We start from the raw sequence: 18,289 nt of genomic DNA, 5'->3' as shown, positions 1-18,289 counted from the left end.
TCTTCTTTTCAATTGTCAGGAGTCTCGGATATAATAATATTACAACCTTCCCATTGTCTGCATTTGGAAGCTTGCCAAAGCTGATGTATCTGTAAGTAGATGTACATACTCGATGTCATATATACATATACATTATAAAAAAAACAAATTTAACTGATTACATGTACAATTCTCATTTGATGGTTCAAAAGTCCAGAACATGGCAGTTCTAATTTGTATTGCAACAACCGAACATAGTTTTTATCAATTTAGATCGAAGATCAGAATTGATATAGCAGTCGCCAGAGCCTTTAGATTTGTAAAGCCTGTTAGCATCTGAAATTATCTTACACTACCGCAGGAAAATAGTCCCATTGGCACACTCCATTAAGGTTCAAATGCACATAGTTAGGCCCACTTTATAGGTATTTCTAATTTGTCATATTTAATTTTATGCTATTTACTGCAATAAACAAACCCAATGAACAACTTTTCCTGCGAAATAAATATGATGATTAATTGGTATGTATTAACAACGATCCAATTAAAAAATAGTTGACCTCTAACCTCACCAGTACCTGTTTATTTCTATTCATTTATCAGAATAAACCAATCGTTCATTATATTATATTCAATATGTCGCCTACAAATACAATATTCTTAGACGCATATAATAAACCATTTGATGCTAAGCTAGAAATAAAAACCTTGCGAGATTTTAAATAGTAATCGCTCATAGAAATGAAAAATAGCAATGGTGAGTGCCAATTGGAATGGTTGTTTACAGAAATTTCATGCAGGTCCTGGCGGATCCATATACTAGTATTAACAAAAAGGGGACAGTGTTCCGATCAAGAAACGTATATAAAGAAAGAGGTTCCAGGCGGCAGGCAAGGACTACACTTCTCGCTCAAGGCTAATATTTGTCGCTCATTTTTTTTCTAAACTTTTAACAAACCTTATCCTGATCTATCAATTACTGCATCGTGTATTTTCATTACGGAGATGACAGATAAAACGAAACTTTGCTTATAGACGATGGCAGGAATATTTCGATAATACATCTCTAAGGATTGGTGTCAGCCTGTGGTCGGTTGATATTGCTTTTTTGTAATAATCATTCTATTTTGCCATGTATTATAATGATAGAGCTGTAGGCGCTTCAGGGCCTTAAAAGTGCATGGCTAGTATTTCCCGCACAAGACATAATTGTTGAAATTTTATTATACTTTGGTGTTTATGTAAATGTACGTGTCTCTGGAACTTGGTGCCAAGAAACTAAACGCTTTCGAATTAAGTAAAAATATATAGAATGCATTGGTAAAAAGTCTAAAATAAGTTTGCTATTTAAAAATTATCAAATAGAAGTTTAAAAAATTGAAATCTTATAAAACTTATTACCAGTAAAAAAATAATTTTGAAAAGAAATACAAATGTATATGTGCTACTAAAACAATCAATGTACACATTATAACAGAAACATATCACCAGTTAAAACCAAGGTTCAATAATCAAAGCAAGCAAACGTCTATGGTATTATGTATCAAAGAAACCAAGTTAAGGATTTAAAAATGCTGTCTGAAAAAGTGTTTTTAACTTCTTTTTGAAAATAAACACTAACTTTGCATTATGTAGTTCTTTTGGTTATGCGTTCCAAAGAATGGCTGCCGCTTTATCGAACCTTCTATTGCCGTAGGTTTTGGTTCGCACAATAAGAGTTGCAAGTGTTAAATTGTTTCCAGACCTTAATGATCTTGATGGCCTGTATAAGTTTACCAGTTCACTTAGATATAGTGGCGCTTCTTGTTTCATGTACATGTACTTGAATACATAATTTTGTAGTGCACCTTATAATGTACAGGCAATCAATAAAGAGACTCAAGTGTCGAAGTAATGTGTTCGAATTTCGTTTTTCTTGTTACCACTCGCACAGCAATGTCCTGTAGTCCCTTAATGACACAAGCTGGTATGGTCCATAGAGTAAGCCAATTGATAGATAATTAATGAATTGACCAAAGTTTTACATGCATCCTCATAGATGTACGGACGTATGCGGCCTATGTTTCGAATTTGACAAAAGCATGATTTCGAAACTGAACTGACTTGTTGATGCATTGACAGTCTCATCAAAATGAACGCCCAGATTTTCTATACAGTCAGAACTTGTAATGATGTTTCCTTTAAACGTGAAATGACAATCCTTCAAATCCTTCACTCGATGTTTCGGAGCAAAAAGCATCAGTTCTGTTTTGTCCCCGTTCATGTTAAACATGTTTACATGATATACAGTTGTCTTTGCGATAACTTGTAGGACTTGAGCTATATATCTTATCAACTGACAAATGTAGCTTGTTAAGAGGGACATGTATCTAAAGGCATGGTTTATTTCAATGATTGTTGCTGAAGTTTGAATGATTTGACTGACAGTTTCGACTTAAAGATCTTTAAATTGAATTTCGAATTGAAAATTTAGAAACTGGTAAAGACCAACTAGTAGTTTGTAGTTCATTTATACAGTATATTGGATGTTTTGTGCAAATTCATATACAGGTGTTCTATGTAAACCATCATCGATCCTGAATTTTTCGCAAACTGGTGCACTGCATGCTACGATGCAACTCGATTTTTTTATGTGTTTATGAAATGTCCTTCATAATCAGAATGGTGAATTTAAAAATAAATCAAAAAGTTAAATACAACATTTACAACAATAAGCCTGTGTTTAGATAAGTTTGAACTCGGTCCTTGTACTTTCTTATTATCCTTGCTTTTATCTCATATTTTTGCAATTTTACGATTATTTGAGGCGTAAAAATTCAAACGCTCTATATAAATTGATTCAGTACACGAGTACTTTGATTTACTGAAAAGGAAGACATCGAAATTCATTGTGTTAGACAGTATTGGTGTCATTTTACGATCCTATGTTCGAATGACTGTGTGAGTGAATTAAGAACAAGTTCATATTTATTGCCATTAATTTAGTTAGGTATAGCGTATATTCTAGGGCAATTGTATCATATTTTAAGTACTTAGCTCACTCAATTTTTTTTTCAGTTTGGTAAAATTGTAAATAATTTTCTATCTGTTGGTGAGAAATATCACGAAAATTTGATCAAAATACTTTTTAGAAGATTTTTTTCCTTACAAACTGCTCTCAAGTATCAAGACGGTACTAAGATTAAACATAGGTTTATATACACTATCACGGTATTGTATTATTTCCATGTAGAGGAATGGAGGGTAATAGTTTACAGAAGATATCAAAGCGACATCTACAATTGTTTGTAACAGCTGATGATTCTCCATTTGTACATCTGTGAGTAAACATCAACAAAACATGTAATCGTCATTTTGATGATGATTTTGTTTTTAATTTGCATCTTAACTTAAAATAGCATTAGTAGTTGTCTTCAAAATTGACCCAAAAATTTATTCTTCATTAATATTTCTATCCCAAAGATCTTAGCACATTTCTAAGATAAACTAAGTATTGGTGTTCCCTAAACTCTAAAAAATCGTCTCTCTTCCACAGAGTAATCGATCTTTTCTCCCCTTTAACGGAGAGAAAGGATCGATACCTCAGTAGAAGTGATAGTGGAATATATTGACAATGTATATGTATATTAACTACCATTCGATTTAGAAATAAAATTGTGTTGACTATGGTAGGCATTGATTCTCTATAATTATTAGTTTTGTATTTATTTTTTAACATTTCTTTATAGAAAGAAATTTTTCGATGTTGGGACTTTCCTTTAGATTTATTTTTCATTTGGAATGCACAGCGGTACATTTCTGCTCAGCTATGATATTTTCAAAACTAGTGCATTATGTTGTAAAGGGAGATAATTCATAGATAATTTTTAAGAATGTACACATTGAATTGTTTAAAACAGTTTAACCTGTGCTATGTCAGATAAATGTTTGCTTCTATTTTAAAACTTTTAAATGAAAAAAATACATTTGAAAATGTTGGTTAGATTCTTTTTTTAATACAGAAGATCTAGTGAAATATATTCATGTTAAAACTCGTAGATTGGCTCACTTAGTTGTATTTTAATTATGTGTTGTATAATTGAAACTTATGACACCATTCAGGAACCTAAGCTCCAACCAGATAGACTATGTTCAACCCGGAGCACTACGACAGCTCACAAATCTAAAAATTGTGTAAGTTTCGAACTTTTTTTACATTTGTTAACGGGATACGGTTTATATATTAAGGAGTTACTGGCACTGATAGGCGAAAAATAACAATTTTTACAGTTTACAAACCTTAGCAGATAATGAAAAGGTTTCACAGTTTCGCGAAAATTCCTTTGTTCCTGACGTAAAAATGATCCAATAGTCATCATCAGAAGAAGTGATTTTTCCGGTGAACAATTACAGGTTTATAGAGGCCTTAAGTTTATTTAAATTTTCAATCCAAAAGCAGTACGACTAGTTCCACTCCTTGAGACGTTCACGTTTCCCATTTAAGCATTCGTGCATCGTTTATCGTCTATCGTGCGTTTAAATACAAGCTAGCAGCGTTCGTTTATCGTGCATTTAAACTCACGCTGGGAGCGTTCGTCTATTTTGCGTTTAAAGGCACGATAGAAGCGTTCGTTTATCGTGCATTTGGTGAGCGGGTATCGTGCCTGCGGGAAACCTAAACGTCACAAGGTGTGTATTAACGAATCGTTCTTAGTCCCGTTCTATACTAGGGCTGACTCATACGTTATACAATGATTTGGACAAAGAACGTAAACAGCTGTATGTGTATTTGCAGAGAACTTCACTCAAATAGTATAGCACACCTACCCAGGGGTACTTTTGAAAATTTGACAGAGCTTCTACACTTGTAAGTAGAAATTTAACTCATACAAGGTGATAAAAATCATTTACTAATATATAAGCAATTTAAAATTTTTCCCGCATTTATGCCAGTCTATGCTTTTATGTTTTGTGTAGTGCATGCATTTTGTGTGTTGCATTTTGCTGTTCTTTTGCTTTAAAACATTGCATGTCTTATTGCAGTCGCTATGCTTTCCATGTCGTATGTACAGTATTGTATGTACAGTCTCTATGCTTTCCATGTCGTATGTACAGTATTGTATGTGCAGTCTCTATGCTTTCCATGTCGTATGTACAGTATTGTATGTGCAGTCTCTATGCTTTCCATGTCGTATGTACAGTATTGTATGTGCAGTCTCTATGCTTTCCATATCGTATGTACAGTATTTGATAAGTGTATTCATCCTTTACTAAAATAAAGTACAACTCAACTTATGAAACTTTAAAAAAATATGGACTCATATTGTCTGTTTGTAAAACCCTGGAGACATGCATATTTTTCATACATTAAGTAGGAACCAAAAATTTGTGTTAACTCGACTTTACTACATGTACAAATTCCTACATTTGATAAGTTTGTTACATGAAATATTTAATTGTATGAATAAAAAAGAAGTTTCACTATTGTACACTTTTGTCATTGATTACGTCTCATATCCACCACATGTTTCACACTTAATGCATTTTTTTTACAATTTCTCTTTAAGAGACTTACACGGAAATCACATAGAGGTGTTAAATTCAGAAGCACTGATAGACTTAGAAAATTTGATGGAACTGAGGCTGCACACACAAAATCCAAAGATGACGACTTTGATGTTCAATTCTATGATTAATGTCGGCAAATCTTTAAGATATCTGTGAGTAATAAGTTCTTATTATCTACCTCGAATTTTAATGCGCACAATGTAGGAAATGATGTTATTCAGATTATTAAGTTGCCAACTTTTCAGTTGCAGGTGATTTTAGTATTAAATAAAAAATGTATTTGAGAATGGAATACATGTTAAACAAAACAGAAACAGGACAACATTCCGAAGGGGCGTTTACACAGCTCTAAATCTTGGTAGAGTACATGTTAATGTACATTGTAGATTTGTCAGTAATAACGATGTTTGACAGGTGCCTTGTTTATACCTTTTAAGTTTTTCAGTGAAAATGATGTTTGAATATTTGCTTAGTTTAATCTTTTAGGTTTGTCAGTGATAACGCCGTTTGACACTTGCCTTTTTTATATATATATCTTTACGGTTTGTCAGTGATAGCGATGTTTCACACATGCCTTGTTCATACTTTTCAGTTTCGTCAGTGACAACGCACTGTCTCATCTACCACATCAGGTTTTCACGGAGAATAACTTCCCAAAACTGATAGAACTGTATGTATGTTTAGAAATATTCCTATTAAACTCATCAAAATACTTCACTTGTACATGTAGTGAAGAAAGTCGAAATTTAGTTATAACCGTATATTTACATGTTTGTGTATATTCTATGTACATGTATACTGTACAGTCAAATAATTATATAATACATGTAGTTGTCGATAAACTGGTTAATATCGTGATATTTAGACTGTCCTATGGGCGCGATATTGACCAGTTTATCAACAATTATTATGTTTATTTCATTGAGGAACCATTTCCTCATTTCAGAAAGCTATGCAAATCGTGTTTTTGCATATTTACATTGACAACTGCTTGATCATGAATACGTTTTAATAAGGGGATGTAACTCTAAATTCGTATCTGGGCATTATCACATTATGACAGTGACGGGTAAAACTTTATACTGCAGGTTAATTAATACCACGTGTGATGATTTTATCCAACTGAAATTACTATTTGTTTACTGATTTGAAATAACTACATGTACATATACTACTAAGTTAATAACGTAGTAATGGATACAATTCCACGGATATTTTTCAAGTATTTAAAATGTATTGTGGTACACTCCTTGAGACGTTTAGGTTTCCCACACGAACGATACTCAAACGCACGCTAAACGCTCATCAAACGCACAATAAACGAACGCTATCAGCGTGCGTTTAAACGCACGATAAACGAACTTTCTTAACGTGCGTTTAAACGCACGATACACGAACGCTCATATCGTGCGTTTTTGATAGATGAACGACGAAAATAATAATATAGACATATAATGAAGACAGAAAAAATAGAAAATGAAATTAATGAACTTATATAAATTAATTATAGCAAAAAAAAAAAATAAAAATAACAGTTAAATAAAGGAAATAATCAAAGTACAAAAATAAACGAACGCTTCTATTGTGCGTTTAAACGAACGCAAAACGATGTGTAAACGCACGATAAACGATGCACGAACGCTAAAATGGGAAACGTGAACGTTTTAAGGATTGTAAAACTGTTTAAATTTGCATAAACTTCGAAATCAGTGTAAACTATAAATACATTGTATATCATTTGCGAAATTGAATAATCGAACCGCACTAATATACTTTTAAAATGAAAGCAACAATCTCTTCAGTCCATGCGTACACATATATTTTGTCTTTTTGTATGTATAAAATAATGATATTTAAACATATTACAGATATGCCGACCATAATGGTATTAAAAATATCACAGGTTTAGACGAAAGAGGTTATGGAGTCAAATTAAGACACATTTACAAACAGAAGTTAAGAACATTCGTTCCTTTCGCTAACACCAGTAGCATAATTAAAATGTAAGTTTTTTTCAGGACAAACTGGAAATAGTTTTAAGTCAAGTCAGTTGTCAGATCAGTACACATATTGACACTCGCGGAGCTGAACTTGGTTTCGCAAAATGGTTTAGATTTTTTCAAGAAATCTGAATAGTTGGAATTTAAGTTACAGTTATTTTGATAGAAATCTGGAATTGAGATTTAAATGAATGAATTTTAGACTTTATATTTACACTAACTTATGCTATTCATTACAATGTGAAGCAATCTAAAGTGCTCACTATTCACAAATACAATTTTCTCTGATTCAAAAGACGAATAATGGTTAATATCAAGCATTTCTAATGTCATACACAAGTGCAAGCATAGGAAACGACAAATCAAAGCACACCGGAAATTATTACATCGCTAAGCAACTTTTAAAGCTTATACTTGTTTAAAAAAAAAACTTACAAGCAAATATTTAATGAGAAGCATCACAGGATATTTAACCTGGAGATCTGAAATCTTAATGACTGGAAATTTGTTATATTTTTGCAATTTGATATGTTTCACTTATCTGATTTCTTCTAATGATGATGTACTGTATGCGTACTTCATTGCATTTATAGTACTTTCTGTACGAGAGAAACAAAAACTTTAAATCTCAGGATAATTCAGTTCAATAGTATGATCTTTTGAATGAAGCACTACATGTGTGTGGATTTCTAGTCCCACCTTTTTATGAATAATAAGTTAGTGAACAATATCCACATTTAAAAGGTAAAAGGGTGCTTAAAACAAATAAAAAAGAAATAAAACACAGAAAAGGAATTTCTTCTCAATAGTAACAACTATATTATAGTGATTCATCATTGTATATTTTTGTTTTAAATATAGCTTAATTATCTTGTATTGTAGGGATCTTTCACGCAACCCTATAGAACAAATTAATGATACAGAATTGTGTGCATTAACAAAATTAGAAGTGTTATACTTAGAGACAACAAGACTTCATGAATATAATATCCAAGAGGACGCCTTTAAATGTGTTCCGACTTTGGAAGAATTGTAAGAAAATAAGGATAACTGAAAGATTCTATACAGGTGGCAACAATGCTAAGGGACGACCACTTGATTCTGAGGTGCGGGCCTGACAATTTTTGGAAATAAATATTTTGGCCCTGAAAAAGTTGAAAATAATTTTTCCGGCCTACACCTCCTAGAAAATAAATATATTTCCTGACCTCTGTCCAGATACTTTATACAGTGAAATAGAAATGGATACTCTTTCCCTGATGTGGTTAAAAGTATTTTTTTGACCTGCAAAATTTCAAAATTTAATATTCTGACCCCACAAAATTTGCCAGTCCCTCCCCTCTCAGAATCAAATGGTCTACACCCAAGTTACAAGTTATTTAACCGCTCTATTAATCACCAGGAGTTCAATGCAATCATTACATAAAGCCATTCGAGTATACTCAAGACATCCGGTATACATAGAAGTTGGTTATTTTAGTGGGATTCGAAATGTTTGTTATTCCGTGTGTTCTTTATTTTCTTCTTCTTGTGATGTTCGTTTGATCTTCCCGGTGTTTGTCTTGTTCATGGATTTCCCTTTGTACCTTTGTATAGACCTTAAGCCATACATCATTGTTCGAGTCATATCTTTTTTATGTTTCGTGGATATTTTTTCCGAAAATTAAGTTGCGTAAGTACACTGAAATCCATATAACTTTAAAAAGCATGGTTTTTTTCTACACATTACTGATAGAATTACGGAATATACGACACTACATGTACATTTAAAAATTGTGTATTTTCTTTTGCCCTTCCTTTAGACGTCGGGCGCATAAAGTTTTACAGCTATCCTTACGTTTATACATCCCCTATACTTTCGACGTATTTGATTCGATTCGATTGTTTGAAATTTGGAATGCATTTTTTATATGATTGGTTAATTATTCAGTGTTTAAATATCTTGGCTCCTTCAAAACGAGCCTCATGTCCACATTATCGTGTAATAAATTTGTAACATTGTTTGTATTTATGTCTCACACAGAAATCTTGGTGGTAGTTACTTGATGGAACATGTTCCTAAAGCTTTAACAACGAAGGAGAGGTTATCGGCTATACGTATACTCTGGCTCCACTACTCAAGTATAACCTTCATCGAAACCAACACATTCAACAACCTCTCCACACTTACAACTCTGCAAGTATTACTCTCAGAGATACATGCACTGTCATGATGTAGTTTACTGTACGGATCTATTGTTACTGACAATTGTCTATTGTTGCTGTAATTATAAGGGACAAGCATTACTTATAATTCACTACAATGATATGAGGCTAGTGTTACTAATGTATTTGGTAGTAGATTATGCATGTACATGTATCGATTGAAAAAGTAATCATATGCATTGGATTTTTACATGACAGATAAGATATATAATAACAGACAAGTGCCTTCAAACGAGCACATAATTTCCATTTTTTCCGAACATGCACCAGTATTGAAAGGTTCATTGTACGTTATTAAGGTGTACACAGAAGAGAAAGTGATGTCCACTAAAGTACAATGTAAAGTGAGCCTACATTTTGTACTTGAGTCATTTTAATCGTTCTGTTTTCTTATTTGGCAGGAACATGTGGGGTTGTAAGCTATTGGCCATTGAGGACAATGCATTTCCGCGTCAACTACAAGCCCTGTGAGTAAACACTAAAAAGATCTTACTTATTCCTTTAAGATGAAGACGTGATATTTTCCATTGAATGGTCCATGTCCTTTTTCTTCTTCTTTATAAATTATATTAAATTTTCTGAAATGAATGTGTAGTTTAAGAATAACACATTGAAAGTTTGGATTTTGAAACAAACAGTTTTGAAAGGAAAAAGCCAAACTCCTATAAAATTTGTATTGAATCGTTTGAAGAATACAGTCAACAAATTCAGCAAAAACATAATTATTGGAAATGAAATAAAAAAAAGCAACCAGAAGCAAACAACACTTGAAAATGAAACTCATCGATAAACAAAAATAATAAATCCACGTTTTACTTCATATAGTTACATGTGTGATGTAAATCTGGTTACAATTATGTTACATGTGTGATGTAAGCCTGGTTACAATTATGTTATATGTGTGATGTAAGCCTGGTTACAATTATGTTGCATGTGTGATGTAAGCCTGGTTACAATTATGTTATATGAGTGATGTAAGCCTGGTTACAATTATGTTGCATGTGTGGTGTAAGTCTGGTTACAATTATGTTATATGAGTGATGTAAGCCTGCTTACAATTATGTTATATGAGTGGTGTAAGTCTGGTTACAATTATGTTATATGTTTGGTGTAAGTCTGGTTACAATTATATTATATGTTTGGTGTAAGTCTGGTTATAAGTATGTTACACTTGAGAATGCCGGTCGATTGAGCAAAGTGGATAATTTGACGAATCCAAACATAATGAGAAATCGTTCTAAAGGATCTACGATCATCTACCATACATCAATGGTGTACTGTTTTGTTCAATTATTATTATTTTTTTTTATTCACATTACTTATTTTTTAATTATTCCTTATCAAATTATCTTCTCTCCAAAGTTAGGATCAAAATATTTTTAACAATCAAAGAGACCCGTGCAGGTCCGGGTGCCAAAAGAATAGGCCTGCAGCAGCGCTAAGCTTGTCGTAAAATGCGTCTAAATAGTGCTCAGAACCCTAGCCGGGGCTAGGGCGCTCTGCCCACAGAGCAACTGGGTTGTGAGCCCCAGGTGGTCGAATGGGGTAACCCTGGAATGTAACATTCTGGGGTCGTCAGGCCATAATACGGAAAACCTGACCGCAAACCATAGTGGTGCAACGTGTTTGGAAAGGTACCACGTTCCTCGCACGTTAATGAACCTTTCTGTGGTATTCTTCCGGAGTAGGAACCATAGGGCTCCGCCACACCTCTCCCTGTTTCCAGTGGCAATCAAAATTTGCCACCCCGCATTATCCTTGTGTCCCATCCCATTTTTCATTTCATCATTTTATGTTCATTTTATCGTCCATTTCTTGTTCATTACCTGAATATAGCTGAAATATTGCTGCGCGGGCGTTAAACCCCAACAATCAATCAATCAATCAATCAATCAATCAATCAATCAATCAATCAATCAATTAATCAATCAATCAATCAATCAATTAACAATCAAAGAAACAAACCAAGCCCCTCCACCCCACGGAAGTTAAATGGCGTTTCCCTAAGTACAGACTTTAAACGTTGATAAGGCCTCGTTTAGGAAAAAAACAAATTCCATTAAAATACCCTTGCAATAAACAATATGACGCTCCAGACATGCGTTGCGTCAATGACGTATTTTAGCAGCAATCGATTAATTCAAGATTAGCAGTAACCCTGGTGCTATTTGCTGGTTATCCCGAGGCTTCGCCCAAGTTTTCACTCCATGGCCAGTGGACAGTAAGAGAGTAACCTTGATTTTTATTTTTATTCTGCTTACGTGCACGTTATAGGGGACCTTGTTGGTGTGGTTTGAGGATATTAACATTATTTTCATTGTTGAAGACCCTCATACAACATCAGGATGCAGAAGAGGCATTAAAGCCCTGTTCCTTGATATTGTTATTTCCAATGTATCGTGTGAGTTTTTTTAGTCGGACATTCACTCCGTAACCACCCTTTTATATGTATATATACAAATATGCATAATCCCCGAACTGGGACTTGTTCGCTCGTGACTTTTTAATGGTTGAATTTGCAAGAAAAGTCTAAAGGGGGCTTTCTAGCATTTTGTCCTTTTATTCTGCAAAATTTCCTGTTAGTTATCAAAGAATTACGCTCAATAATGCTTTCAAGCAGGTTGTCATAGTGGTCTCTCGCTAACTCGAATTTTTTTTCCTAGCTCAAAATCGAACTTGCTGTATTTTTGTGTTAACAACAGTACAAAGTTTTTTTATGAAATGGAAAACGCCGGGAGACGAACGGACAGACAGACAGACACTCAGCTGATTTCAATGCAGAATAAAAAGTTTGGGCTTCATTCACACTTTATCCGACCTTTGCATTTTGCTCAAACAGAACTTTTTATCATACAATGTAATAAAACACAACAACATGTACAAATGTATTCTATAAACTTTTCGGACTTGGTACTACATCTAAATGTGTAAAAATGTCATTTTTTGTTTGTTTGTGATTGATGATCCAGTCGTTTTTTATTTTATTTTAGTTTAGTTTTTTTATCGGGGGAGGGGGTGGAAAGGAAGGGGGAGCTTGGTAGACCACCCTTTAATTTTCTGAAAAATCTGCTCCTTCCAGTTAAAAGATGCATAATAAATTCTTAAATTTTAAATAATTCAATATTTATTCAAAGCAATGGGTAGGGGGTTTACCAATCATGCCAGTTTACACATAAAAAGGAGGAAGGGTCAGGACTTCGGGCGCAGGTGTTCACACATAGAGGGGGAAGATTTATTTCGACACGTTCTACGCCTTTCCATGTCTGAACAGTTTTTGCATCTCCGAATGGAGGATGTCGTTTAATTAAGCAAAATAATGAACGTACAAGACTCGTGAAACATATGTACTCATAATCCGGTCTGTACGTCAATTGAGCATGCGCGAAAGCTATTATAACACATGGACCAATGACGGTCTCTGAATTGGGATATTTTCCCGAAAATTCGCCTTTTTCAGTAGAAAAAAAGATTGTTTCAAAGACATCTTAGGGAGTACACAACACTTCATTTATACCTCATATCACAAATATATTCGACATTGTAAGGTTTCAGATGAGTTGCGACTCACAGAAATCGGTCTCTTCCTTTAGTAGTATAGATGCGTGATGCAAGTCTGGTTACAATTATGTTACATGCGTGATGTAAGGCTGGTTATAATTATGTTAGAATATAATGTCTCTACTGATGGTGGTTAAGGGTTTCTTCAGTGCAACAATATCCTTACCGCTGGTCCAGTAAACTGTTTCTACAGTTCGACAATATCTTTATTGTTGATCCACATCAATACAATAATGCCTTTACATCTGGACCGGTTAAGTGTTCCTGTAGTACTGCAATGTCTTTATTAACGTGTTTCTATAGTACGACAATCGTCGGTTATGTATTTACTGCTGGTCTGGTTAAGTATGCACTGTTCGTACAGTGCAGCAAGAGAGTTTGTTTTGTTTTGGTAGGAGACTGCATAACAACAGATTTAGATTTATCCATGAATACCAGTTTTCTTACTTGGAGAAACTGACGACTTTAGAATTACAGAATAACCAGATTGATTTCCTCCCATACAATGCTTTTGTGAACTGCACCAGTCTGACTGACCTGTAAGTCCTAAGCACTTATACTTATATCATGACATGAAGGGAAATTGGCGGGTCTGTATTCATTGAAGTGTAATTTTTCTGGTAATGTTCCTTTTTTGACGATTTTGATTGATGCATGTCAACAAAATAATTAGAATTTAAAAATAAATATTAATACGTTTGTGTAAAGACATTAAGGATAACGGAAACGGTGAACAACTAACGCCAGACATGCCAGTAATCATGCTGAACTATCAGAGTATCCTGGGTGTATGCTATATAGAACTAACGACCGTGGAAATGATTCGATTTCGTTAGGAACAGAGTTAATAATATTGGAAGTTCTTGTTTTTTTGTAGAAACCTTGATTATAACAAAATACCACAACTTAAGAAAGTACACTTTTGCAATTGTCCACTGACAGGATCTGTTTCATTTGCAAACAATCATATTGGATGGATAGAAGATGGAACCTTTTCCCATATATCTTCGATGGTGTCATTGTAAGTTGATAGATATGGAGTAAACAATCAATAAATAATATATTTTGTATACGCTTATTTATTATTCAAAAGTTCAGGACAGGCAAAACCTTACTCTATTAGGCAATGCCTTGATAAGTCGAGTCAAAACGAATGGTCAATGAGTCGTTCGTTTAAGCCTTATATCCAAAACATAAACGTGGACTATATTTGTAAGTTCCTAAAAATTTACGTCGTAAATTATAGCAATATGTCTTGCAATCCCGCGGTTTACTCAGAGTTTCAATTTGATTTTCTAGATCGTTTGCATCAAACAGACTATACTGGTTACCTAATGGTGGAGATTTTAACAACCTGAATATAGGAAAAACGATATCATTTGTTGACAACAGAATCAGTTCCATACCATCCGGAGCATTCGTCAATTTTACAGCACTTCAGTTGTATTGTATCTTCAATTCTGTTTATTTTTAACACGAATAAGAATAACTTAATTATATGCTGAATTGTTGCTTTGATCAATATTTGTAACGAATTCTCCCTTGTCTCATTATCTCGGAAAATAACGACTTTTTAAAGTTTGATGTTTTTTTTTATGTATATTATACTTCTATAAGCACTACGTTATTTTAATATTCCTTTGTACTTTGATTTTACATTGCAGATCTCTTGCAAACAACCGAATTTCATCAATAGGATCCAATGCGTTTAAAACTTCGACTATTAGCCATACTTTATCGTTGTCTAATAACCAGCTACGAAAAATCGATTCCTATGCGTTTTCCGATTTAACAGTAGGAGATATTGTACTCAGTGGCATGTCCATTGGAACCTTGCCGTCGTTCGCATTTTATAAATTCAATGCTAATGAAGTACTAATGAGTAACTCTCAAATATTAAGCATACAAAAAAGTGCTTTCTATGACGTCACAGTTATCGGAACTAAAGGTCGTTTGTAAGTTTGATTATAAAACCACTTTTTGGGGTAAATTATCACCAGAAATATAAACAATGTAGATATTTTTCTATGTGAATGCGTAATTTTAAACAAAAGAAACCATTGGCAAGCATTGTAATTATTAAAATTGAGAATAAGCAGACAATATTACATAGTACAGATACCCGAGCGAATGCTTCCGGACAAAACAAGAATTTCAAAAAGGACAACATACGAAAAAAAAGATTGTACATTTAATACGAAAATATAAAAAAAAGTACAATGAAATCATGCTACAGACCCATTCCTCGTAAGTCGATGAGCACGCCTGGCATATGCTTGCACGAGAAAAAACTTGGGTAGAACAAAATAATTTTCCTCAGGTAAGTATATACCGATCATACTTACCACAGTTAATACGAATACATGCATACTTATCAGTGAGATTTGGTAACATAACACTACACGAATATAGTCAAAATCATACAACGGCACTGTATTAATTTACACATGATATGACTTTGTTAAAAAAATATTTAAGGCATTGTTTATTTTGTTAAGTAAATTATGGTTATTGTTACAGCAGATTTAAGCTAATCGAAGACAAAGTCCCGTTTTTCTCTTATTTTATTTCAGAAACTTGAATACTAACCAACTAACATCACTATCAACTTCAATATTTGGTGGAACTTCATCAATATCAAAACTCTACTTAGATAATAACCAACTTACACACATCGCCATCAACGCATTTCGTAATGTGAGCGTGACTGACTTGTATCTTCAGAATAATAACCTAACAACTTATCCAAAGGCTCTCAAAGATGCCACTCCTGAACATGTGTAAGTCGTTATTTTTTTTAAACAATTAATTTTCACTAGAATTTCTGTCTGTATTTAGCCAATGTACAAATATCTGGAAAGCAGCATTGTCAACAAGAACACACTTAAATATATATTCTTTTTTCTAACTGCGACTTGTATATTGATGAAGAGCATGTCATAAGCTTATAATGTAATTTCAGAAGTATCACCCTTTCTGATTGGATACAAAAATTTGTTCATCATCTCATAGACCAGATTTTGTAATGTGACTGTGATGTGGTCAACCGTTTTTGTGATATACATGTATTGTGATACTACAATACATGTATAACAGTCATAATAACATAATTTAACATAATTTTATATTTTACATAGTTATGTTCCGCCTAATATCTGTAAACGAACTTCCATACCTTAACCTTAAATCTCTCCGCGCCAGAAGTCGCATGAGGCCTTCACACAGGCTGTCCACTCTTTCCTATCATGTGCTGCTGTTCTGGCCGTGTTCCAACTTGTCAATCCTTGTTGCTTTCTCTGTTGTTCTTCTCCATGTTGTTTTTGTCCCTTCTGGCGCCCATTGGAGTGCTACATTACTGTTGTTATCCCTTTCGCCTCTTAAAATGTGTCCTATCCATGTCCATCTTCTTCTTATTTCACAACTGACGTTTATGGTGTTGGCAATTTCGTTTACTGTCTTGTTTGATGTTCTACTTTGCCATCTTATTTTAAGGATTTTTCATAGGCATTGGTGTTCTACAGTATTTAATTTCTTTTCTTCTTGGTTTGTGAGTTTCCACGTGTCACATCCATACAGTAGTACAGGTCTTACCAATGATTTATACAAGTGAAGTTTTCTTCTTTGCACTATTCCTATTGCATACTATATGTTTCTTAGGCGGTGGAATACCCCTCTTGCTTTCTGTATTCTATTTTTTATGTCGCTACTTCCTCCTTTTTCTTTGTCCACGACTGCTCCCAGGTAAGTGAACTTGTATATTTATCAGCTCTTTGTTCTTTGTATGCTGTGATCTCAGGGTTTTACATTTTTTTAGGGTTGAGCTTCATTCCAATTCTTGCAGCTTCTGTTGTTAATATCTGCGTTTTCTCATGAATTTCGAGGAGGAAGTGCTATGTCATCAGCAAAGTCAAGATCTTCTAGAATTGTGTTAAAATTCCATCTTAACCATCTAGCCTTGTCTGCAGTTATTTTTTGAATGATCCAGTCTAAAAGAAAACCTGACATTACACAACCTTGCTTCACACCTGTTTTTATCTTAAACCACTCTGATGTTTCTCCTTTATCAATGATGGTACATTTAAATCCTATATATATTTCTTTTATGGTTCTTATGATCTTGCATGGTATTCCGTAGCTCTTCGTGATCTTCCATAGACCCTCGCGATGGACTGACTCAAATGCCTTTTCAAAGTCTATAAAATGTATGTAAAGTGGTGACCTCCATTCATTTGTTTGCTCAAGTATGTTTCTAAGGATAAATATCTGTTCGATTGTTCCTTTCTTTGGTCTAAAACCTGTCTGCTCATTCCTTAATCTTTTGTCGATTCCTTCCTTGATCCTTTATTTCAACATTTTGCAGAATACTTTACCAAGCAGAGGTAAAAGAGTTACTCCCCTCCAGTTGTTAAAATCTGTCCTATCACCCTTCTTAAAAATCTTGCAAATAACTTCTTTTCTTCCAGTCTGATGGCCACTTTTCTTCTTTCCATAAGTTGTTAAATGTATCTGTCATTTTCCCTGCTGTTGGGTCTATGTCAGCCTTTATTAGTTCTGGTGTTACGCTATCTATTCCTGCTGACTTGCCACTTTGTGTCTCTTTTAAGCTCTGTTATTGTCCACTCCCCTAAACTATATCATCTATTTCCTCTATCTGATCTACATCGATATGGGATGATGCGGTTCTTGTCTATTTAGCACCTCACCAAAATGTTCTACCGATCAATTAAGTATATCCGTTCTTTCTGATTTTAGTTCTCCTTCTTTGCTTTTTACTCCATTGTGTTGCCTCTTTCTTTCACCTGTAAGTATCTTAGTAATTTTACATAACTCTTTGCTTCTGCTATTTTCTACTGCTTTTTCTGCATCTTCAGTCATCTTGTTGTACCAGCTCCTTTTATCCTCTCGAGCACTTTTCTTAACATCTTCTGGTTGTATTCTTCATTTAGTTCTACTTTTATTCTTTCAGATCTTGCACCTTCTATTTTGATTTTGATTTCTTT

General features: G+C 33.8%; 1 protein-coding gene across 1 annotated transcript in view; it reads left to right on the top strand.

Moving 5' to 3' along the window:
• LOC148609022 (uncharacterized) overlaps positions 1 to 18,289 on the top strand; it is a 60,073-nt gene that overhangs the window by 7,055 nt on the left and 34,729 nt on the right. The window contains exons 8-22 of the mRNA XM_088540506.1: positions 20 to 91; positions 3,212 to 3,298; positions 4,081 to 4,152; positions 4,754 to 4,825; positions 5,526 to 5,678; positions 6,119 to 6,196; positions 7,395 to 7,529; positions 8,409 to 8,558; positions 9,550 to 9,702; positions 10,133 to 10,198; positions 13,685 to 13,828; positions 14,167 to 14,310; positions 14,589 to 14,732; positions 14,954 to 15,244; positions 15,863 to 16,069. Of these exons, the coding sequence (XP_088396632.1) occupies positions 20 to 91; positions 3,212 to 3,298; positions 4,081 to 4,152; positions 4,754 to 4,825; positions 5,526 to 5,678; positions 6,119 to 6,196; positions 7,395 to 7,529; positions 8,409 to 8,558; positions 9,550 to 9,702; positions 10,133 to 10,198; positions 13,685 to 13,828; positions 14,167 to 14,310; positions 14,589 to 14,732; positions 14,954 to 15,244; positions 15,863 to 16,069 (1,968 nt within the window). The remainder of the gene's footprint in view (positions 1 to 19; positions 92 to 3,211; positions 3,299 to 4,080; positions 4,153 to 4,753; positions 4,826 to 5,525; positions 5,679 to 6,118; positions 6,197 to 7,394; positions 7,530 to 8,408; positions 8,559 to 9,549; positions 9,703 to 10,132; positions 10,199 to 13,684; positions 13,829 to 14,166; positions 14,311 to 14,588; positions 14,733 to 14,953; positions 15,245 to 15,862; positions 16,070 to 18,289) is intronic.

The sequence above is a fragment of the Perna viridis genome, chromosome 8 (assembly GCF_037379345.1).
Source record: "Perna viridis isolate PV_CMFRI_1.1 ecotype Kerala chromosome 8, ASM3737934v1, whole genome shotgun sequence".
In the NCBI taxonomy this organism is placed as follows: domain Eukaryota; kingdom Metazoa; phylum Mollusca; class Bivalvia; order Mytilida; family Mytilidae; genus Perna; species Perna viridis.
The sequence above is the reverse complement of the archived record's forward strand: the minus strand, read 5'-3'. Positions and strand labels throughout refer to the sequence as shown.